The following is a 23,784-nucleotide window of genomic DNA, read 5'->3' as shown; positions in this document are numbered from 1 at the left end:
AAAACACAGAGAGACGCAAAAGTGGAGGATATGAGAGAGAGAATGTTCAAAAGAGAGAAGAAGAACACCAAGTGGTTCATGGAGGGATTGAGAGAGGTTTTAAAAAAGAAAAAGGAACAAAGAATGCAAGAGAGAGGGGGACATGAAAGTGATTGGCAAAATGAAAACTGAGCTAAAGACTTGCTTGTAGCTAGCAGCAAGGTACATGCCTAAGCTTTAAGCTAACCTCTGCAAATTCAGTGCTTCTCTTTCTTCCTGAGGTTTTTTAGGTGGTCGCATAAAAAGAAAAGCCCAAACAATTTCAAAACTTCAACCAGGTGTGAATAGGGGGTTGAGAAAAGGTCAAGCAGCTTTTTCAAAGGAGGAAAGAGAGGGGGCTTTTACCTACCTATCCAAAGGGAACAGGAGTTAGAAGAAAAACCTTTTTATCCATTACCCTATTCTAAGGGTTCACTTGTTTCTCCTTTGCACTGATTTGTGAGTTTGAAGTGGGGAGTCACATTGGTTACTCAGTCTCTGCACCTTGAGAGTTCCGGTCTGCGTTTGTCTTTGGGTTAAAAAAAGGACTCGTTGTTATGGGCAAAAATATATATAATGATGTTTGAGATGACTGTACAACATTTTATATTACAGTATAATAAAATTTAATTTAAAAAAAAACATTACGTACTGAAGTAAAAGAACACCCAACACACCTAAATACACCAGCCAAGACATGGCGCTCTCATTAAACATGGTGCTCAGTACTGCTTTTTCCACGCTTGGAGGCATCTATGAGGAGACAGACGGGCTGAGGACACAGACACAGAGCTCGGTTTGGTGATATGCTGCTAGACACAGAGGACGTCTGCCGTGTGCTGTTGTTTCTCCATAGAGGCAGGCAGTGTCAGATTATCCAACAAGGAGTGCATCTGACAGTCACAGATGACTGACATGTGTGACGCGATGGAACATGCCAGCTGGAGGGTTCTGAGGGGAGGTTATTTGCAATACATTTCCCTCTTGCCCTCAAGCCACAAAAGGTTGGGAGAAAATGTGTGAATCATTGGTTAAGCGCATCATGTGAGTAACATTGACTGAGACCAACGAACATTTAAATCTTACATAAGCACTAACATGATGCAAATCGTTGTTGGCTTTAAAGAATTCCAGCTCCTGAAAGTTTGGACACGCATGTATGCTTAGTTGGCAGGCCAGAGACACAAGAGAGTGATAAAAAACAGAGGAGAGTGAGAACAAGGGAAAAGAGAGACAGGGGCCCCAACATCCAGCGCTCGTTGCCTGAGTTGACACATTCTCGCACACCAAATGTGCTCTCTAAGCGTTTTTCACCCCTCAGTCATTAACCTTCAGATGCTACCAGCGTGGAAAAGCAAAGTACTGATGCACCATGTTTATGAGAGCGTCATGTCTGGTGTGTATTTAGCTTTTCTGTTCTTTTTTACTTCAGTACAGTATGTTTTTTTTTAAATTAATTTTATTATACTTAATAATAAAATGTTTACAGCATCCTCAAACATCATCTGAAATTTTGCCCATAACACACAGTCCTTTTTTTACCCAAGACAACAGACAGGACTTCAGGTGCAGAGACTGAGTAACCATGTGACTCCCACTCACTCAAACAAATCAGTGCAAAGGAGAACAAGTGAACCCTTAGAATAGGGTAATGGATAAAAGGTTTTCTTCTAACTTCCTGTTCCCTTTGGTAGGTAGGTAAAGCCCCCTCTCTTTCCTCCCTTTGAAAAACTGCTTGACCTTTTCTCACCCCTATTCACAACCTGGTTGAACTTTGAAATTGTTCTGGGCTTTTCTTTTATGCGACCCCTAAAACTCTAGGAGAAAGAGAAGCACTGAATTGCAGAGGTTAGATTAAAGCTAGGCATGTAACCTTGCTGCTAGCTACAGCAAGTCTTTACTTCAGTTTTCATTTTGCCAATCCTTTCATGTCCCCCTCTCTCTTGCATTCTTTGTTCCTTTTTCTTTTTAAAACCTCTCTCATCCCCCATAACCACTTGTGCTTCTCTTCTTCTCTTTTTGAAACATTCTCTCTCTACATTCCTCCACCTTTTGCGTCTCTCTGTGTGTTTTTGTCTTGTCAAAAGTTCATGAACACAGCTGTTAGAAAAGATCCCAAACAGCTTCCCTGGTGACCCCACTCCCCTGTCTCCGAACCCAACTCTGGCTGTCCGTGTTGGCAAATGGAGCCAAATCACACACATGCATGCACACCAAAAACACTCTCTCTCACTAACTCACTCACTCTCACACACTCTCTCTCTCTCTCTCACCACACACACACACACACACACACACCACACACACACACACACACACACACAACACACACACACACACACACACACACACACACACACACACAAACACACACAACACAGATGCTAACTGGGACCCCCGTGGGCTTGGCTAGTTCGCTTGTCCACCAGAATTGCCTGTCCTGGCGGGGGTTTAAGGCCCTGCTGCTAACTATTAGCTGCAGTGATGTTTGAATGTGGAGAATGTGTGTGTGGAAACAAGAATTTAGCACAGTTTAAGCCTCAATAATTCCCTCTGATTCCATATCAGAGGAAAGGAATTCAAAAAGAGAAAGAAAAACAAACAGACACAGAGACAGACAGACAGAGAAATGAGAGAATACATTTGTGTAAGATCTCTGGCTTCCTCTTTTGCTAAGCCCCAAAGCTCAGAAGGGGGATACAAACACACAAGTATGCATACAGGCAACAAAAAACACACACACACTTTCCTGGCTCTAAAAAAATCCAGCCAGGGACACAAGAGAGGACAGGTTAGTGCAACAGGCTACAGCGATCACAACAACAATGACCAGCTATGTCTGAACAGGGCTTCAGACTCTGCAGATTCCTCAATTCGGAGAAAGGAGAATTTACCACATGAAAGACAGAGGTAAGGGATAGGTAGCCTGCTGCCTCTCGCTTATCTAATGCTGCAGCTGTGAATGTGTGTGTGCTGGTGAGGCATTTTTTTATCTCTCAAACACCAGCTGTATTAGAGTTGCTTCAAAAGTTGTGTGTGTCTGGCGTGTGTGCGCAGTGCGTGTGTGTGTGTGCGGTAGACCATTTTACCTTGAGGAACTTGTAAAGCAGGAAGGTGAACCAGTTGGTGAGCATCTTCTCAGCGACTGACTCCGTCCTGGGTGAGACATGAAAGGAGGAGGGGGGGAGAGAAGAGAGAGAGAGAGAGAGGAGAGAGAGAGGAGGAAAGCGACGGGTGAGGGTGAGAGGGAAATAATAGGAAAAATAGAGGATGACAGTGAAGGAAACAAACAAACAAACAAACTCACTCGTCTTCATTAAAAATACAGCAATTAGTATAATTCGCTAACTTCTCTCGTTAATCACAAACCTGGCGTGTAATGAGGGGAACCTCTGCACGTGCACGCTCTTGAGCAGACACAACGTGAACAACTTATGAGCGAAATTAAAACAGAGCAATTAAAAGGCATTGTAATTAATGGACTTATTGTGTCTAATTTGTTAAACAGCTGAAAGGGAGAACCAGCACTAAGGGTATGGGGGGTGGGGGCAGGAGAACCAAAAACTATTAGAAAAAAAAAAAAAAAAAAAAAAGTATTCCTCCTTCTTGGTCATCGTCAGCCAGCCTTCCTTTAGACATTAGGGAGAATCAGGAAGACTTAATTATCCATTCCTTGTTTTCTCTTGGATGAATGAGGGATCACGAGAACTATCTGGAATTTTCTCTGCTGGGTTACTGGGTTGTGTAACTGGGCCACATTCCAGTTTTTGAGGTATAATATTACTCTTTTTTTGTCATTAACAAGGCTTCAAGGTGCAAAAAGGTGAGGTGAGGTACATTTTTGTTGAGAAATGACAGTACAGATGATATATTTTCTTGTCATGCTGCACAGGAAAATCTGCTTTTTTTTGTTGACATTGAAGGAATAGTAAAGAGACACACAGAGGATAACTAGGCCAATGTGCTGGTGAATCCAGTGAAGGCTGTAGCAGGAACAAGACGTGAACTCCTACGTGCTGCAAGCCTCCCTGTTTGACTGGTTAGTGTGTTGTTTGATGTATTGATGGAGCAGTTTTTTTTTTTTTCATGGCTGTCAGCAAAATATAACGGATGAAAGATGAGGCAGAACGAAGGATTGAAGGACGAAGGAGGTGAATACACCTGGACAGAAACACGCTTTTGGGCATGTCAAGACATGATAGTGGGCGAACTTGTAACATCATCTCATTTAGGACGGATACGTCACACACCACCATTGTTCCAAAGTTTTTAACGTGCTACAGCAGATGGCTTCGATGCAGCTTTCCTGGCCACACACAGTGTGCTCTGAGCCTATAATGTACAAATCAAACCAAATGAACCCGATACAAGAGCATCGTTTCACCATAGGGGTGGAAAACCACATGGAGTCAACTATTAAGTCGCTCTCTTTTTCTGTGTATATGTCTAAAAATAAAATTTTCTAAGCCTATCTTTTGCCAGTAAAAGACCAAAAACAGGGTGAACCATGTGTGTAATAATTGCCGAGCTTATTAATGCCAGCTCCCTAGGCTAGTGTAGGGTTAACAGGGACAGCGTGTTGTGACCGTATGCCCCAAGAGGGGATTGGAAAAAGGCTTCACACAAGGCACACTGGATGAGAGTCATTTATTTTGATTAGATTTTTAATTAAATATCTCTCTGAGGAGGAGGAGGAAAGAAAAAAAACATAACTTTTTTTATCATTTAATGTCTAATTCCAATTTATTTGGAGACGGCCATTTCTCTAATTGTATCTTTCCTTAAATACGTGTATCTTTTCCTGCCTGGCTGTCTGCAGTAGCTCATTTTAACTTCTCTTTTCTCCCTCTGCCTATCTACCTCTCTCCACATTGCACCTTTCTACCTCCCTGCAGTCTTCTTTTTCTTTCTTCTCCCCTCCATCCCCCCATATGTTTCTCCTTCTACCAATTTGCCTCCAGCCCAAGTCTCCTGTAGACATTTTGCCCTCTCTTTCTGTCACATCACCATTTCCCTCCCCTCCCTGTCTCCATACTCGCTGCTTTTCACCTCAAATTCTCTCCCTCTACTGCTGCACATCTTTTCCCTTTACCAATCCTCTCTCTCTCTCTCCCCCTCTTTCTCTCTTCTATTCCTCACACCTTCCTTGTAGAATCGTTCCTCTTCGCTCCCTGTACATTCCTTGCCCCTCTACCTTTCTCACTGTGTGTGTGTGAGAGAGAGAGAGGTCTGTCTGACTGCGGGCTCCAATGGGAGAGTGTGGTGTGCTCAGGGGTGTTATCCTCTCTGACAGGGACAGAGTTGAGAGATAGAGACGAGGTAACGTCACATATTACGCCTCTAAAAGCTATAATCACTGTTCCCTGCCTTCAGCTGGGCGGTGAAAAAACTAATCGCTTGACCATTCTTGCAGAGAATCATCTTCTGTTTTTCTATCAGTTTTCTATTCTCTCTCCTTTTTTTAGCAACATAATTATTATTACGATTTGATTGGTTTTGCATGTGCTTTTACCACTGCCATGACAACAGGAAATGAGAACAATGACAAATGACAAGTCTATAAAAAAAAAAAAAAAACTTTTTTAGTTGCTTTTCTTTTTCTTTTTTAAAGGCATAAATTTGTCATGGTGCCCATTTTCAGTGGTGTGCCTCTACCCAGTCAGGAGTAATGCGCAAACAAAGGCCTGAACACGTGCACACACACAGGGACATAACCTCCAACTTGAACCCCAGTTGGGAAACTAAATGTGCCTGTCTGTGACATGATTTTATGAAGACTTTGAGCCAGTTTAAAACCCCTCTCCCTCCCTCTTTTTCGTACGCTCCTGAGTAAGAGCTTGGGGTGGTTCTTGCTCTCCACGGTTTTTGTCGATGAGGTCGGACAGGAGCTGTTGAGGACGCCCGTGGCATACTCCATCTCGCCTGCAGCGCCGTCATGATGAGGGAAGCCACGTTTGCCCTCTGTCTGCGCATGGAGAAGGACCGCTGCGCCTCCAGGGTGCGGGATGAAGGTAAGGAGGAAGTGCTTTTTGGTCAGCAGCTGGCCAAACAATGTCAGGGCCTTCTCCAGTTAGGCAGGGACCTGGAGGTGAGGGTATGGAGTGGATGATGGGAAGGAGTCGAGTGTGAGGAGAGGAAGAGAGGATTCAATCACGGGCAGGTATTTATTTGTTTGACATAGGAAGAGAGAAAATTAAAGGGTAGACATGGATTGGAGAAAGGGGTAGAAGGTAGTGTAAAGGAATGCAGGAAATTGGGTGAGGAAGAAGAAGAGAAAGAGGCAGAAAAGTAGGAAACGAGTGCAAGGAAGAAGCAAACATTAAAAGAAGGGGGGGGGGCAAGAGGTAACGTATACACAGAAATGAGTGAGATAGGGCAGATGAAGAAGTTGAGAACAGGATGAAGAGGTGTGAAGAAAAGAATTGGTTATGAATTATAGTTGAGAAATGGATTAATGAGTATTGTGTGAAGTGAGGAATATCAGATGAGGGCGTACATTGGGAAAAGAGCCACACATTCACACTCACAACTATATTTCACAATATTTATCTACATATAGGGAAATCCTGCCGCAGAACGGCTGTTACAGTTTCCATAATACGTCCATAAACAAGGCTTTCACGGTTCAGCACATCTTGCCTCTGTGTATTATTTTGTCCCAATCCTCTCTCCTTCTTGCTGTTCACTGTATCTTTCTCTCTTACCTCCCTCCATCCTCACTGCCCCTTCCTTTCAGCCGATTCTTTTCCTCTCTCTCAAAGCAACGGGCAAGGCCCTCCCCTCTGAGGGAGAAGAACGTAGGTTTGAAGTAAGAATGTGAGCTTCCATGCTGTAATAAGAAATTGATCGCCTGCGCTAGCGCACTACTGTGGCCTGTGAGATTGCCTGTGGCCATACAAATGAAAAATCCAATGTCGTGCTACACTATCCCTTTGGAATAAAGTTGATAGCACGAGGCAATATTGCATGTCTCAAAGCCCCGACCCTGCAGCCGCCACCTACATGCATGTCAGCAGAGCGCGAGTGTGCATTTCCATGAAATGTACGTGTGAGAGTCTCAATGTATACGGAGATGATGGTGGAAGTCGTGTACATGCTGCGTTACAGTGTCCACACAGCCCTGGGCTCATGGAGTGAGATGTGTTCCTCTTGCAGGAACGACGCCAGTAGTGCCAGGGGAGAGTGTTTGTTAATTGAAACGTGTGAACATTACTTTCAGGTAAGCCTCAAACGGCTCGGTCCTGTAGGAAGCAATCTAATCACTCGAGGAAGTCTTAGTGGGAGCTCAGACATTTGCTCACTCCCCAAAAAAGAATCCGTCCCTTTGGTGTTATTACTCAAACTGGGACCTTGCCCAAAAAAAATATTTTCTTTTTTTTACTCTTTTTACTAGTCCTTGAACCTCTCCTCTGCCTTGTTATCCACATGTCACATAGTCCACCTCTGACATGATTCATATACTCAGCGGTTCTGTAAAAACTTCTGTTTTTGTGTATGAAATAATTAAAGTCAGAGACAGCGTTAACATTAGAGTTGGGCCCTTCCTTTTAAAAAAAGTGTGTTGTAAAGTTTTCTTGCCGGCACACTGATCTCCCCGAATTTTCTCATTCTAAGAAAAACTTTTTTTTGTCCGCCACACTCAAAATGCTTAAACTCTTCAAACAGATTCATTTAAATTGCAACATCTAAAACATACACAGACCAACATCACACAGAACAACTTTCATTCATCAGACTGTTTGAGTGTATGTGTGTGGCATGTTGCCGGACGAGCTCCTCTACTGACCGTACCCTTCCATCTCTTGAGCACAGCGAATGGTCTCAATCCCAGGAAACGAGAACCCTCCATGGCATAGGTGCGGTATTCCAGGAAAGGGATTCTGGCTCTTCCACTCCTGGTGAGGTTCAGTGATGTCGCGGTTCTGCAGTTCTGCAGAAGGCTGCACAAGAGAGAGGACAAGGAGATGTGAATGTTCATAAAGTTTCAAGTGATGTACAGATTTCTTCAATAAAGCAACAATTTTAATTAACAAACGAGAATTTGGAAAATTTAATGTTTTAAATTATATCTTCAGAGATTACTGTCTTGATTTTTCGGTAATAATCAGTTCTTCAGTCCTGTTGGCTCTGACTGATCACAAAGCACTCATTTAAAAGACAAGGATCTGTTATTTTCCACTTTCTTCTATTCATCCGAGTGTTAAGCACATCTTCATCATGCAGCACCTTGTGATTTTGATGTTCTTAGAAGGGAATGTAGGGTTTCAAAACACAAAGTATATAATTCAAGTGGCAAAAGTAAATAGCTAAGACAGCAATTTATTTGGTGTAAAAGTGGGTAATTATTATATTATTAAAAGCGTGTCATTACCCGCTCATAACCCTCCAAAATTTTTATATTTTTTCATAGAGTGGGATACAATGCAGCAAGAGGGCCACAAGGTCGGATTCGAATCCATGAAGCTGTGGTAAGGGACCCAAGCCTTAAATTGGTATTGCTCTGCGCAGGTGAGCCACCAAAAAAAAATGGGCCCCTAAAAACCCCTCCATTTTTGGATTGCACTCTGAAGTAATTGATAATTTTTTTTTCTCCCCCCAAAAATAGGGCAAGTTTCAGAATTACTTGAGATTTGAAACACTGCAACTCTTGAGCCAGCCCCTAATCTTATTTTCACTGTTTCATGCCTCCGTCAAGCTGATTTGCACAAACAGCATGTTTAAGAGAAGAAGAAGGCAACATGGGAGGAAACTGAGGGAAAAGATGGAGGCGTGTGGAGGAGTAGCAGTGAAAAAGCAGCATATGTGATCGCTCTGCTGCGAGAGCGGAGAGAAAGATTTGAGAGGACAGAAGAAGGAGGAGAGGGAGGATAGGAGAGGAAAGTGTTCTAGGTGCTCAGTTGGCTGTGTGTGTGTGTGTGTGTGTGTGTGTGTGAGAGAGAGAGAGAGAGAGAGTGTGTGAGAGTGAGTGAGTGAGTGAGAGAGAGTGTTTTTGGTGTGCATGCATGTGTGTGATTTGGCTCCATTTGCCAGACCGGACAGCCAGAGTTGGGTTCGGAGACAGGGGAGTGGGTCACCAGGGAAGCTGTTTGGGATCTTTTCTAACAGCTGTGTTCATGAACTTTTGACAAGACAAAAACAACAGAGAGACGCAAAAGGTGGAGGAATGTAGAGAGAGAATGTTTCAAAAGAGAGAAAGAAGAAGCACAAGTGGTTATGGAGGGATGAGAGAGGTTTTAAAAAGAAAAAGGAACAAAGAATGCAAGAGAGAGGGGGACATGAAAGGATTGGCAAAATGAAAACTGAAGTAAAGACTTGCTGTAGCTAGCAGCAAGGTTACATGCCTAGCTTTAATCTAACCTCTGCAATTCAGTGCTTCTCTTTCTCCTGAGTTTTTAGGGGTCGCATAAAAGAAAAGCCCAGAACAATTTCAAAGTTCAACCAGGTGTGAATAGGGGTGAGAAAAGGTCAAGCAGTTTTTCAAAGGGAGGAAAGAGAGGGGGCTTTTACCTACCTACCAAAGGGAACAGGAGTTAGAAGAAAACCTTTTATCCATTACCCTATTCTAAGGGTTCACTTGTTCTCCTTTGCACTGATTTGTTTGAGTGAGTGGGGAGTCACATGGTTACTCAGTCTCTGCACCTGAAGTCCTGTCTGTTGTCTTGGGTAAAAAAAGGACTGTTGTTATGGGCAAAATTTCAGATGATGTTTGAGGATGCTGTAAACATTTTATTATTACAGTATAATAAAATTAATTTTAAAAAAAACATACTGTACTGAAGTAAAAAGAAACCCAGAAAAGCTAAATACACACCAGACATGACGCTCTCATAAACATGGTGCATCAGTACTGCTTTTCCACGCTGGTAGCATCTGAAGGAGACAGACGGGCTGAGACACAGCACAGAGCTGGTTTGTATGCTGCTAGACACAGAGGACGTCTGCCCGTGTGCTGTGTTTTCTCCATAGGAGGCAGGCAGTGGTAGATTATCCCACAGAGTTCATCTGACAGCTCACCAAGATGACTGACATGTGTTGACGCATGAACATGCCCAGCTGAGGGTCTGAGGGGAGGTATTGCAATACATTTCCTCTGCCTCAAGCCACAAAGGTGGAGAAAATGTGAATCATTGGTTAAGCGGCATCAGTGTGAGTAACATGATGAGACCAAGAACATTTAACTTAATAAGCACTAACATGATGCAAATCGTGTTGGCTTTAAAGAATTCCAGCTCCTGAAAGTTGGACACGCATGTAGTGCTTAGTTGGCAGGCCAGCAGAACAAGAGAGTGAAAAACAGAGGAGAGTGAGAACAAGGGAAAGAGAGACAGGGGGCCCAACATCCCAGCGCTCGTTGCCTGGTTGACACATCTCGCACACCAAAGTGCTTCTCTAAGCGTTTTTCACCCCTCAGTCATTAACCTTCTATTAACTCCTCCATCAATTGCCACTCACTCACATTCACACTTTCTCTGATTTCTCTCCCTCTTGCTCAGTCACTTAGACACACACACACACACACTCAAAGAGATTTATAAAGGGTGTGTTTCCCAAGGAAGAGACACAGGGGAGAGGCGTGTGTGTGTGTGTGTGTGTGTGTGTGTGTGTGTGTGTGTGTGTGTGTGTGTGTGTGTGTGTGTGTGTGTGTGTGTGTGTGTGTGTGTGTGTGTGTGTGTGTTCTCTCTTTGTTTTTCAACNTGTGTGTGTGTGTGTGTGTGTGTGTGTGTGTGTGTGTGTGTGTGTGTGTGTGTGTGTGTGTGTGTGTGTGTGTGTGTGTATTCTCTGTCAATTTTCAGCACACTGTTAGCCAACACAGGCCATGGCCTTGTCCTTTACTGCTCTGCCTGTGGTTGGCTTCGAAAAGATTAGAAATATAATTGGAGAGTTTCTCAGCAAAACTGTGCACTTTTTGCTGTTGTGTACTTTTTTTGTAGGTAAAGTTTTTGCACAGTTGCATTTGTAGTTTGCATTTTAACAATCTGTCCTTCTCTCCCACTCTCTCTCTTTTAATCTGTCCTCTTCTCACCTTTCACTTCTATCTGTCTCCCTCCTCCTCCATCTCTGTTTCCAGGAATGTGCCGGTGAGCCTCTCTTCATGCTGTACTGTGCCATGAAGCAGCAAATGGAAAAGGGACCAATAGATGCGATCACAGGAGAGGCGCGCTACTCCCTCAGCGAGGACAAACTCATCAGACAGCAGATTGACTACAAGACTTTGGTCAGTATACACACACATACTAGTCGACACAGACAGTTGGACCATACTTTGGGTGCCAGAGGAGAGTTTAAAACAGATGCACACATACAGTTGATACTGTGAATTATGAAAGGCCATTTTGCAGTTGTTGGCAACACTGGCTATCTGCAGCTATACAAAATATCCTCTGAGCTTTATGACTTAAACATAAGACAGGTGCGAAATCACCCTCTGATTCTGATGATATAACAATAATAAAAAGCTCAGTGTGCACTGTTCCACAGTTAAATATTGATTCTAAACTCCTGTATGAAGAGTTGGGTTGCGGGTCAAAAATCATCGCAGGGTCATGCTTTCCCACATCAATAGTTAACGCTACCATTCTGTGCTGACTTCCTTGTCTAATTGTGACCTCTGCCCTCTGCCCTCCGCCCTCTGCCTCTGTAGACGCTGCACTGTGTGAACCCAGAGAATGAAAATGCTCCGGAGGTAACGGTGAAGAGCCTGAACTGTGACACAGTGACGCAGGTGAAAGAAAAGCTGCTGGATGCTGTGTACAAGGGAACGCCATACTCCCAGAGACCAAAGGCCTCAGATATGGACCTGGGTAAGAAGAGGAAGAACTGACTGCCACACACACACACACACACACACACACGCACACGCACACGCACGCACACCAAGTATAGACACAGAGCACAGGTGCACTTCCACAGGGGGTAAAAGAGGGAATGGTTTCAAGGGCTCTCTTAAGCAGGAGGGGGGTTCTGTGCAAAAATAAATTTAAGTGAGGAGCCACAAATCATTTAGATTATGCATTATACTGTATCTATTCCAAATTTGATCAAGTCACTCAACATTGCTATCTCATCCTTAGTCACAGCAACCTGACTCATTGTTTGAAGGAGGGAGTTTATTGTGCAGATTGATTGATGTGCCTAATGTCCCATTTCTGTCTTCATTCCCTCATATTAAACAAACATGCACGACCTTGGATTATATTTTCCAGGTTTGTAATACGACAAAGTCAATATGCAGAAACACTGCCAGGGAAGGAAAACAAATAGACAATGGTACCAGCCTGATTCTATGACGCATACATGCAAACATGCACAGCCTTACCTGTATCTCCCCTGGTCTGTGTGTCTTTGTGTGTGACAGAATGGCGGCAGGGCAGGATGGCGCGCATCATTCTTCAGGACGAGGATGTCACTACTAAGATCGACAATGACTGGAAGAGACTCAACACCCTGGCTCACTACCAGGTACCCCGCGACTCAAATGCAACATAAACCCTATGATGCTTTGTGTTGTGCAGGAACAGTAACTGCTCATTGATTCGGGTTTCACTTTCTAGTTCATTCATGTACAGTAGTTGCTGTTGTGTTTGGTAGATTTCATTTTCATATTTGTTCAGGTATTTATATTTATGGTTTAGTTGCAAAATAAGATTCAGGTAATTTTTAAAAATGTACACACTTACAGTACCTGAGAGAAGTGGCAATTTGGAAAAGAAATTCCATTTGAGCACTGTGGCCATTTGTGGCGTTGAACTATCATCTTGCTGCTGGACGTTCTCTATGGTGCTAACTGATGTTGAAAATCCTGTTTCAGGTGACAGATGGCTCAGTGATTGCCCTGGTGCCTAAACAGAACTCAGCCTACAACATCTCCAACTCCTCCACGTTCACCAAGTCCCTCAGCAGATACGGTACGAGAGAAGGTGTGTGTGTGTGTTTTGTATGTGCGTACGTCTGTCTGTACAAGTGTATGAACAGGAGCGCTCATTTCATAATATAATAATACAAGAAATAACATTCAGGTGGTGTCACAAAATTAGAATTCTGCCTTATATGTATATTATATTATATACTGTACATTTTCATTTTCTAAAAATATGAAGCTGCTGCAATTGCACAGAAAACAGAATGAACCATTAATCAGTATGTTACCATGGCTTCCACAGCTTCACACAATGATTGTCACACTTTGAATACGTCAGTTTGGTGTTTGTGTCTGCGTCATCTCAAGCAAACAAACCAGTTTCATATTTTCTTTGTGGCACCACCTCGTTTATCCAGTTTATGTGAACTGGGATTCAGATCATGACCTGGCGGGCTACTTGTTGCCCCCTTCTCTTAACAGTTTCAGTTTATATACACAGTATAATTTCGTACAGTGTGAATTTATGTAGAATAGACATTCATTGAAAGAATCAAATCTTTACACACTTAATCAGTGACATGGAATGGGAATTTTTGGTTATCACAGACATTTTTTTGCAAAATTCCCACTTTTGTGGAAAAAAAAAAAAAAAAAAAAAGCCTCTTTTTTGTGAATTCAAACATGCCATAGAGGATGCCATGTATGACAGCTGTCAGCAGCACAGTTTGACATCCTGTAGTGTGGCTGGTTTTGTGTCCATGTCTAGTTGCTTGCTGGTTGTCCGGCTCCTTTACTGACAAGCTCTTTATCTCTGCTCACTTCTCTCAAATTATGTCTGCCTGTTTATTGTGTAATGCAAACAGTGTAATGCAAAAACACATGAAATATACATGTGCATTTCCACATGCCTCTTTTCTCTGAAGTCATGGTTTGTCACAGCATAGCATAGCTATAAGGTGTAATGGAGCTGTCACAAATGGATTAGCAGACAGAAAAATAATTGACTTTTATGTTTTAAATGAAAGTGTCTGCAAGAAACATTCTGCGATTTGGTGAAGGGGCAATAATTTGAATTTCTGAAATGTGTGTGCTTGAGATGAATTTTTATGCCAAATAATAAATGTGATCCAGCAACATCAGATCCAGACACTGTCCGGATACCATCAGGTGCATGTTAATGCCAGGTGTGAAGTGGTTCCTCACTATCAATTTTTTCATCTCTTTCTCCATGGTCTACAGTAACTTTACTCCTGAGCCCTGCCACTGTGGCATACACACAAATACTCACTAACACCCCCATCACACTGACTCTGTACTTTCCTGGTCCACATTCTCTCCTGACATTTTGAACCTCTCAATCCTTTCCTGCTTTGTCACGCTAGTGACAAGCATTCAAACTGAAAGCGTAATGCTCCGTGTCACAAAATAGGGGATCACTGTCCAACAAAGGGAGGGAGGGAGGAAGGGAGCAGGAGAAAGAGTGACAGACAAATTTATTCTGGAATGAAAGAGTGACATGCAAGTAGAGGAAGCTGTCACCTTTTTAGAAATGCTTTTAACTTCACACAGAGATTTGGCTCTCTGTTGCTGCCTCAGATTTCTTATTCATGTGTTTTTTCCACCTGTGTAGCTTAAATTGGTTCCCCTTGAAATGGTGATTAAGTCGGAATGAATTACACTTTTATAAACTACGGAGCAGCACCAAGTTGTGGGCTGCTCCGCATCAAATACCCTTGCCTTCTCAACCAGAGAACCCTGGCTTAAACCCACAGCAAACTTTGGCCTTGCTGAAATGACCTTGTGCAAGACACTGCTTCTTGTTTACAAAATACATTAAATTATAGAACAATATTACAGACAGAGATCCAGAGTAGCAATCGTTCGACATCTGAACCTCCTGAAAAGTAGAACATCATCCTGAGCTCATCTTACCCTGTGTACTCTTATTCCTGAATGGTTAATTTAAAAAAAACAAATTTGTGTAAACACACACTTCATTTGTGTCTTTCCTTTCTTACTGTTATTTTTGGCCTTTTCCACTTACTTCTCCATGTCTCATCCTCCTCCAGAGAGCATGCTGAGAACAGCCAGCAGCCCAGACAGCTTGCGCTCCCGAACTCCCATGATCACCCCCGACCTCGAGAGTGGCACCAAACTGTGGCACCTGGTCAAGAACCACGACCACTCAGATCAGAGGGAAGGGGACAGAGGGAGCAAGATGGTGTCTGAGATCTACCTGACCAGACTGCTGGCCACCAAGGTATGGAGAAGCTGTATAGTCACACACGCGCACACACACTCAAACCTTTAGCCAAAAACCCCTCTCCACCACCATCCTTGTCATGTTGCCCAATGCCACCAGCAGCCCTTACTGGCCTTTGTTTGGTGGTGGTCTCAAAGCTCATTAATATTTTTCATAACCTTTTGCACAAAGACAAACATATGCACAGGAATGAGTGTGTGTGTGTCTTAATTAGGAGGTTGACCTTTGACTATTGAGTTGTTTGGTTGTTGTTACTGGAGCCTGTTGGTGGCCTCAGGGCTTTTAGGTCCAGGCTTTTACCCTGCAATCATTATTCACCAAATTCCTCCATGTCAACTAGACCACACTGAGGAACCTGCGCTCAGGTTTTTTAAATGCACTGTCCATCTTCAGGTTATCTGGAGCCAGGCTCAGTGTTAGTGTTGATGCACTGGAGAAACTTCTTCTTCGGTCAGTGTGTGTTTGCTAAAGCAAGTTATCAAACTGCCATTGAGCAGAGTGTGATTGTTAAAATGTTTTATGACACAGCAGTTATGATCCTGGAAATAGTTTATACTCTGGGAGTTTTGAAGCTTTAAAAACTTAGTCATCTTTACTTGGACCTTTTCAGGAGCAATTGAGAGAGGTTTGTGAATGTTGGAAGGTTGGTCATATGGTCTTGGACTTGCCCGACAAAACAAAGGTCATCTTCTCTTTTAATACCTCACATTTGCCAGTATTAATATTTTAATTAAATGAATAAGAAAGAGATTAAAATGTAATGAAAAATCATATTAGAATTAATAGGCCTACATGGTAATTTATCCTAATATGGCATGTTTTTACCTTATTTCACGCAAACTGCACTTTACCACCAATTCAAGAAAGAACACAAAACAATAATGAGAAAACTGTGGAAAATACAGTGGAGTTCAACAGTCTCAGTCCACTTCCCCATTTACTAGAAAGTGGTCTAAGACTTTTGGACATCACTATATATCCATTTGTTTTCTAAATTCCTCAACAACATAACGTGTTCTCTGCTGAGCAGACCAATCAGTCATTAACATGATAATATAAAAATTATGTCAATAACACCTCTTTCTTTGAGTGTGTGCAACTGTCTGCATTTGTCTCTACAGGGTAGAGACACAACAAGAGTACAGACACTGTACTTTATCCTCAAGAAAAGCTAAATTAGCACATTTAGAGTCCAAGAAATAATAAATGTTAATATAAGCTTATGAAAAAGTGAGAAATAAAAGAGGATACTTGAGTGCATGTCCTCCTGTACAGTACATCATTCTGCCACACCTTATACGGAGAATATACATGGACTGCCGCTGTTTTGTCCCAAATTCACTGGCACACTCATCATTAGGAAGACACTTGCTCACAATCATCCACATTAACATTGTGAACAAAAACACAGCAACTGCTTATGCGGCCTACTAACAGTGTCAAGCTTTTGCTCTCATTTGCAAGTACTAACTATCTTGGTGATTCTGCTCTCCCTGGTACTTCCTCTCCCCCAATGTTTCACTCATTAGCTCAGATTTCCATTGTCGAGCTCCAGGTAGGAAAGTGCAAGTTTAGAGGCATCAGTGCTGCCTCGATTGGGAAATGATTAACATGCAAGCCAGAGGAAGACAATGGGGGGAACTTGGAGCGCTGCAGTTTGTACTTATTTATTACAGCTCCCACAGCTTTGTGTGTTTATGAAGCTGATTTGTGGCAGTGTGAAGGAATACAAAACTGCAGATTCAACTTCTGGCTGGTTTAAATAAGATTTTGTAAAAGGTGGCCTGAATGCTTGAAGATGGAGAAGAAGGCGCTCAACGCTTGTGGGAAATATTAAATCATTTCATCTTCAGAGGAGTTTGTGAGGGTTCAGAATCTCCAGAGTTGTATGATGTGGTTAAAAAAAAAACACTGCAGAACAGCCTTAGGCTGAACCCTCATTGGACCCCATCCTAAACACTGTAAAGAACACTGAGCACTCAGCAGCATCACAAACTCTCAGAAAGTTGGAGTACGAAACCAAGGCACTGTCATTCTCAAACACCTGCTACTGACAGCCATCGCCTCCAGCCAGCAATGTGCCGCAGTTGTTTAGTGGTGCTGTAACTTCTGCTCAATCCTTAAAGACTTTAAGTTTAAAAGGACTCATCCAGTGTTACCTCTCCTGCTCAGGGTACACTCCAGAAGTTTGTGGATGACCTGTTTGAGACCATCTTCAGCACAGCACACAGAGGCAGTGCCCTGCCCCTCGCCATCAAGTACATGTTTGACTTCTTGGATGAGCAGGCAGACAAACACTCCATATCAGACTCTGATGTACGGCACACCTGGAAGAGCAACTGGTGAGTTTCTGTATGCACCCTGTGAATATGAAAGGGCATCACTGGGAGTATTTGGTAGCGGGTTTGTGTCTCATTAGTGTTGTGAAAAAGTTGCTAGAGTCTGAAGAAAATTTAGAGTGTAAGTTAGCGAATATGCAGCACTTTTACACTGGCAGTGCAGCAGAATGTACGGTGTTATTATTTCCCCTGCCTCAGGTATTTTATCACTCAGACTTCTCCTTTGTTCAGCCAGAGAGTGTGTGCAGCTTCACTCTCTACACCTTAATAATTTGTCAAGTCCCTCTAACTCTGCAACTCTTCCTCTCCCTGCTTTCTCCTTTTCCCTCTGTATTCCCTCAATCATTCTAGTCTTCCGTTGCGTTTCTGGGTGAACGTGATCAAGAACCCGCAGTTCGTCTTTGACATCCACAAGAACAGCATTACAGACGCCTGCTTGTCTGTGGTGGCTCAGACCTTCATGGACTCGTGTTCAACATCAGAGCATAAACTGGGGAAGGACTCGCCTTCAAACAAGCTGCTCTACGCTAAAGACATCCCCAACTACAAGAACTGGGTAGAAAGGTACACCAACAAATTGTTGTACTTGTTTGATTATTTTACCAAAAATTTGGAAGGTTTCAACTTTTTTTTTTTTTTTTTTTTTTTTTTTTTTTGTCCTCAAGGTACTACTCCGACATCTCGAGGATGCCAGCCATCAGCGACCAGGACATGAGTGCCTACCTGGCGGAGCAATCACGCCTGCACGCTAACCAGTTCAACAGCATGTCGGCCCTACATGAGATCTACTCCTACATCGTCAAGTACAAGGATGAGGTGAGACATCAGCAATTTCTAAGACCCTCAAGATATTTTCATCAAACATCAGCTCCTTGTTTAACCTTGATCGTTTGGTATTTACATCTTTCTTGCTTACCTACATACTTCTTGTCACATTAATAATTCATTAGTGCTTTCAGGTTATTTCAGAAAACAGTCAGGCTTACTGTAACAAAAAAAAAAAAAAAAAAAAACTCTTTAGTTTAACTGAAAACAGCCCAAGTGTAAACATGATCAGGCTTGAGGGTCTTGAAGACGTTTCACCAAAGTCTGACAGCCTTGTTTGTGAAGTAAGGCCTCTGTGTTATGAAGGAGGGAGCTTGCACATTTGTCAGGTTTGCTAACCTCTTCCCCTTTCTATCTTCAGATCTTGTCGGCTTTGGAGCGGGACGAGCAGGCGAGGAGACAGAGACTGAGGAGCAAGCTGGAGCAGGTCATCGACACAATGGCCCTGACCAGCTGAGGACCATCCAGCACCTCCATCTCCTCTTTCTCTTCACTCCTCGTCTCCATCTGTCTCTCTCCCTCGCTCCTCTCACCCAGACAACAAATAAAACTCCAACCCCCAACAATATGACAGACGAACTGCAAAAGGACTGAAGCAGTATACTGCAAACCGGAGGGGGGTTCGGCAGAGATGGGCGGGCCTGTGTACGCTTACATGTGTATGTGTGTGTTTGTCTGCAGCCCCATACGGCGTGTGGGCATGTGTCTGTGTGAGAGACTGGGACACCGGACATTTTCACACATGCATACATGGAGAAACATGTCAACTGACAGCATTTGATTATTGTGGATGTTGGTGTTTGTGGTTTGCTTGATTTTGATTTCAGGAGTTTTGTCGTGATGAAGCGATGGTCAGGAAAGAAACAATGGAAGCCTGAAAAGGAACTCCGTATATGGCATCATCATTAGCAGGATGGACCAATCTGTGATGAGCCAATGGAGAAAGGCTCTCTAGGTCATGTGACTCCATCGGGTGTCACAGTTCAAAGGATGTTAGACTTTTTTTTCTTTTTTTTGTATAAATGTAATCAACTGCCCACTCTCTGATCTCTCGCCACTTGTATTACTGCTGAATTTGCACAATTTACAGAAACGTTACAAAGGAAGACTATATAGATATTATATATAAATACAGCTACGTTTTTAAAGAAAGATTAGGGAGCAAACATTTTTGTTGTTTTCCTTTTCATTTTAAACCAACAAACACAATAAAAATACAACAGTAAAACATGATTTGATATTTCAAGTACAAAAGAAAAAAAATAACGTAGACAAAAAATGAAAATGAAACAAAAAAGTCGTACTGTGCCATGTTTTCTTTGAATGTTGTTTAGTGCAAAGACATTTTGTTAGATGGAATGTGCTACCGTATGATTTTAAATATGAACATGCCTAGTGACTGAAAAAGAATTGTTTGAGTAATGACCCCATCTTACGATCCTTATTGAAAATAGCGGGAAGTGAAGCGACGCACATAGTCGTCGGGTCTTCTCAAGGTCGGACTGTTCATGGTGTCATGGTGATAACATGAAGTTGCTGTTGTTCCTAATTCAATCAGTGCAATCTTTTGGTTTCAGGAAACCAAACATATACTCACAGATTGTTGCTTTATCATGACCACGTCAGTGTCTGGCTCCAAGGCTGGTTCTTTTCTTCATGGGTCAAGAAGTGACAGTTCAGTGGATCATGGTATAGTGACTGAACAATGAAGTAGCTACATTGCACTACCGGAAATATTCCCATTTGCCCCGCTTACCACGTAGTCACCATATCGAACCATTAGGATTCCACAGGTCCTGAGTTTGTGTTATCCATCTCTTGAAGGGTCATTAATTTTGTGACACAGCCCTGTAAGAGCAAAGCCAAAGTCTTGGCTCTCAGACTCTGTTTACGTCTTTACAGGAGCCACATTGAGGTCAGGTAGAGCTTAGTGGAGCCTCACAGTGATGAAACAAAGTGGGAAAAGCTGTTTCCAGCCTAAAGCCACCTCTTTTCTTTCATTTTCTCAATGTTAATACCCAAATAAAGGGGCAAGGAAAAGATATACTGAGGGTTTCTCTCCACCTCTAACCTATCTATTTGAGACAGGGATTTTAGCTCTTTATCCATAAGGGGAGGTATAGAAAGATACAGAGGTGAGACACCTCTGTTCATTAGCTACACAAGGCTGAGTAATCCTCCCCTTAGCCTGCAGCTCTTGTTTCAAAACTAGCCTATTGCCATGTGTGGCTTAAGCTTTTTTTTTATTTTTTATTACTGCTCTCCTAAGAGGATTTCTTTGTTTCTCTTTTTTTGAAGTCTTGAAGTCATGGTTTTTTAACTTTGTGGTGAGAAATAATGTTTTCCGATTCTTTTTTTTTTTCTGCTTGCCGAAAAACCAAACTGTGGTCTGTATGTTTTTGTTGTTGTTTTATTTTTAATTTGTATACTTTTTCATGATGAACAAAAGCTGTTTGCCATTTTTTGTAATCAGGTTGTTTTGCTTGTTTTTTTGGAGGTTTTTTTGTTTTTGTTTTTTTGTCTTTTTTTATTTTCCACATGTAAATTGTACATTTTACGGTACACAGAAGACAAAATTCTCTTCGGTTTGCCTGAAGTTGAAGTACTTGACCGAACTCAAGGTTTATTTTCCTGATCTCAAGGATCAAAATGAAATAGTTGCATCAGATGAGCATCTGTGTCTTTGTGATGGAAATGTGACTTGCTGCTTTAACTCTTGTACCTTGTTTTTCTATCAAACATTAGGGCTGTCATTTTATGCTGATCATAAATGCTGTCGCTGTCCATTTTTATGCCAGGTTCCTTTTAAGAAAACAAACAAAAAAAACAAAACAGAAAAAACAATCTTCTGTCACATCCAAGAATAGTGAGCACACCTCCCAAAATTAATGTCAAACCCACCATTTTGTTTACAAGTCTGAGATGTGACATTGCTTTCTACAGCTGCATACATATGAGCCTACTTCAACTGGATACCTGTTGGGACTTGATAGTTCATTCTCTACCTGCCAAAAAACTGTCTCGAGGGACCACTCTGCCCATATGAGGATAGAAATTTCTCCTTTTCAGCTGACCATGTTGGTTACGCACATGAAATCATTTCTGTTACAATCATCTATATTAAAGAGAACTGCAAAACCTCCACCAAAATACGCTTAGTCCACTATACAAACATTTTAAACATGTTTTTTTCCCCTCGGTAAACAGCTGACCTTTTGCTGCAATCATACATTTCGGTGCTCTAGCTGTTAGATCACGTGGCAAGGAAACAGATGACTGCTGCTCCAGAGCTCAGCAGTGCTGGTAACAGCAGTCCTTTGAATGATCTGTATGAGTACAATGTACAGTAGGGACAAATCCACTGCAGAAGCACACAGACAGAAACCGACTGAGGCTGCAATGTCCAGCTGGTGATTTGTCAGGCTTTTTAAAATCACTCAAACATTCTCGATTCATTCTCAGGTTCATGCTCTATTTGTGTTGTATTCTGGTTGTAATTTGGTTGATTAAATGACTGCTGAGGGAGTTGGTTTGTTTACCGTGGGCATGGCTACTTGCCTCTTAGATTGACCCGTTTTGCAAGCATCTGTAGAGAAATTTCCCAGCTACTCTTCTCTGTCCTTCATTTTGCACAGTTTAGTGTGATAATTGACTTGTATTTATTGTTATTGAGGTGGTTTAAAGCATGTCTGTCGTCTTAGAGTGTTTGGTGTCATCTGGAGGAGTCGGCATCAGCTGCTGACTTAAGACGTGTCACAAGAACAATGTGCCGACTGCAGTTTGACAGAAAGTGCCGGAGTTTTATGCTGTTTTCTGTCAAATCAGAGCAAATTAACAAGTGAAATTCACTGCACTGCCTTCAGTGTGAGTGGATCCAGCACATAGTCATGAACCTCATGTTTAATTCTCAGCTCTTTTGACATGCTTAGTCAATCCTTCGCCTTTCCAAACCATGCTTGAATCAAATGCAAGTCCTGGCATCATTCTGTTTTCAGTTTCTTTTTTCTTTTCTACTTTCCTCTGATTCTGGAAACTTCAGTAGTTCTCTTTTTTTTCTTTTCAAATGGAAGTTACATATGATCCTAGGAAACACAAAGCAAATGAATTTCAGACAGAGTTGGCAAAGGAATTTTAATACTACAATAACTGATACATTTTTAGAGTTTCAGACTTGAAGCGACTGTCACAAGTTTGCAGGTTAACATTCATTGTGTAAATATTCTGTTATTTCCTATTTTGCAGATTTACTACTTGTAAATAAACACGCATCAAGGAGAGATTAAACATTTTTTGCTAAATAAAATGTGACTTGGAATTTTATTTTATGACTGATTTGGATCTGAAAAAAAAGAATATCCCATATATTGTTCTTGCTCAACATCACAGTTTATTGATCATCCTAATGTTACGGTCTCTCTAGACGTTTGCCAGAAGTATTTTAAAGAGATCTTACAACCATGATATTAAATAGAAAGTACTCCACCTATCTTGTGTGCTGACTGACTTGGATAGAAGAGTAGTGGTTATGTAGGTTGGTTACTACAGTATGTAGTGTGCAATATACATGGATCTAATTTGGGGTTTAGGATTCTGCACCTCATACTGTCTTGCTATCGCCAAGGTTACTGTGATTCCTAATATGTGTACGTTTATTTCTCAACCTGCAACTCTCCTCCTCTCTTATTTCCATTGATGCTCCAATCGCCTGCACAACCTTGAAGAGACTCTCATCCTCAGTGACAGCTAGCTACCTGAGTGGTTGTTGTGTGTTCTTCATCTGAACCTGCTTTACACTCAGAATTGATCAGCAAGCATGCGTATAGCATTAATATGACTAACAACACAAAGACAAGGTCACGCCTGAAAGTGGTACAGTGAATGAAGTGCATGAAAATTGAGCATGTGGTTCCAGAGGCTTGTTGACATAGGGATACTCGCAGCTGGCTCGCTGTAAACTACTTGAGCTGGTGAAACTTTACAGCCCACACACGCTGGTGCTAGTCGGGCACAATCCCTTCCTTTGTATTTACCGTTTATTGCATCTTTTTGTACAGTTACTGAAGAGGGTTAAAAAAACTAACTACTAACTTGCTAACTTAGCTCAGTCACCCTCAGGGGAATAAGGTCGGTTTTTCAAAGATGCAGTTTCACCTTTGACCTTTAACTGTGTGTAAACCATAATTCTTTTGTGTGGTGCAATTTTTACCTTTGGCGTAGGAAGCTTAAATTAAATTAGATGATGTGACCCATCTAATAGGAGAATGCTCTCAGTTCTTGGTTTGTGGCCACTGAATTAATTGGTCAAATTTTTGCTAAAGTTGATGCCTCTAGCAAATCCACTGATTGATCCATTGAAACAAACAGCTTTTCTTTGTGAAATTGAAATGCTGGTGTCACTTGGCCTTAACCCTGCACAACTATGACATATATTACTGGTTATGGCCAATTCTGTTTTTATCAGGTTTAATACATTTTATTAA

The 23,784-nt window shown here is 42.1% G+C and overlaps 1 protein-coding gene across 1 annotated transcript in view; it reads left to right on the top strand.

Moving 5' to 3' along the window:
* The window catches only part of plxna1 (plexin A1), a 160,455-nt gene extending 137,854 nt beyond the window's left edge, over positions 1-22,601 (top strand). The window contains exons 23-31 of the mRNA XM_022745052.1: positions 11,087-11,233; positions 11,660-11,819; positions 12,374-12,477; positions 12,827-12,923; positions 14,947-15,137; positions 17,313-17,482; positions 17,831-18,043; positions 18,145-18,295; positions 18,666-22,601. Of these exons, the coding sequence (XP_022600773.1) occupies positions 11,087-11,233; positions 11,660-11,819; positions 12,374-12,477; positions 12,827-12,923; positions 14,947-15,137; positions 17,313-17,482; positions 17,831-18,043; positions 18,145-18,295; positions 18,666-18,761 (1,329 nt within the window). The 3' untranslated portion in view covers positions 18,762-22,601. The remainder of the gene's footprint in view (positions 1-11,086; positions 11,234-11,659; positions 11,820-12,373; positions 12,478-12,826; positions 12,924-14,946; positions 15,138-17,312; positions 17,483-17,830; positions 18,044-18,144; positions 18,296-18,665) is intronic.
* Positions 22,602-23,784: the final 1,183 nt, after the last annotated feature.

Source organism: Seriola dumerili, unplaced genomic scaffold (assembly GCF_002260705.1).
Source record: "Seriola dumerili isolate Sdu_G_001 unplaced genomic scaffold, Sdu_1.0 BDQW01000088.1, whole genome shotgun sequence".
In the NCBI taxonomy this organism is placed as follows: Eukaryota; Metazoa; Chordata; class Actinopteri; order Carangiformes; family Carangidae; genus Seriola; species Seriola dumerili.
The sequence above is the reverse complement of the archived record's forward strand: the minus strand, read 5'-3'. Positions and strand labels throughout refer to the sequence as shown.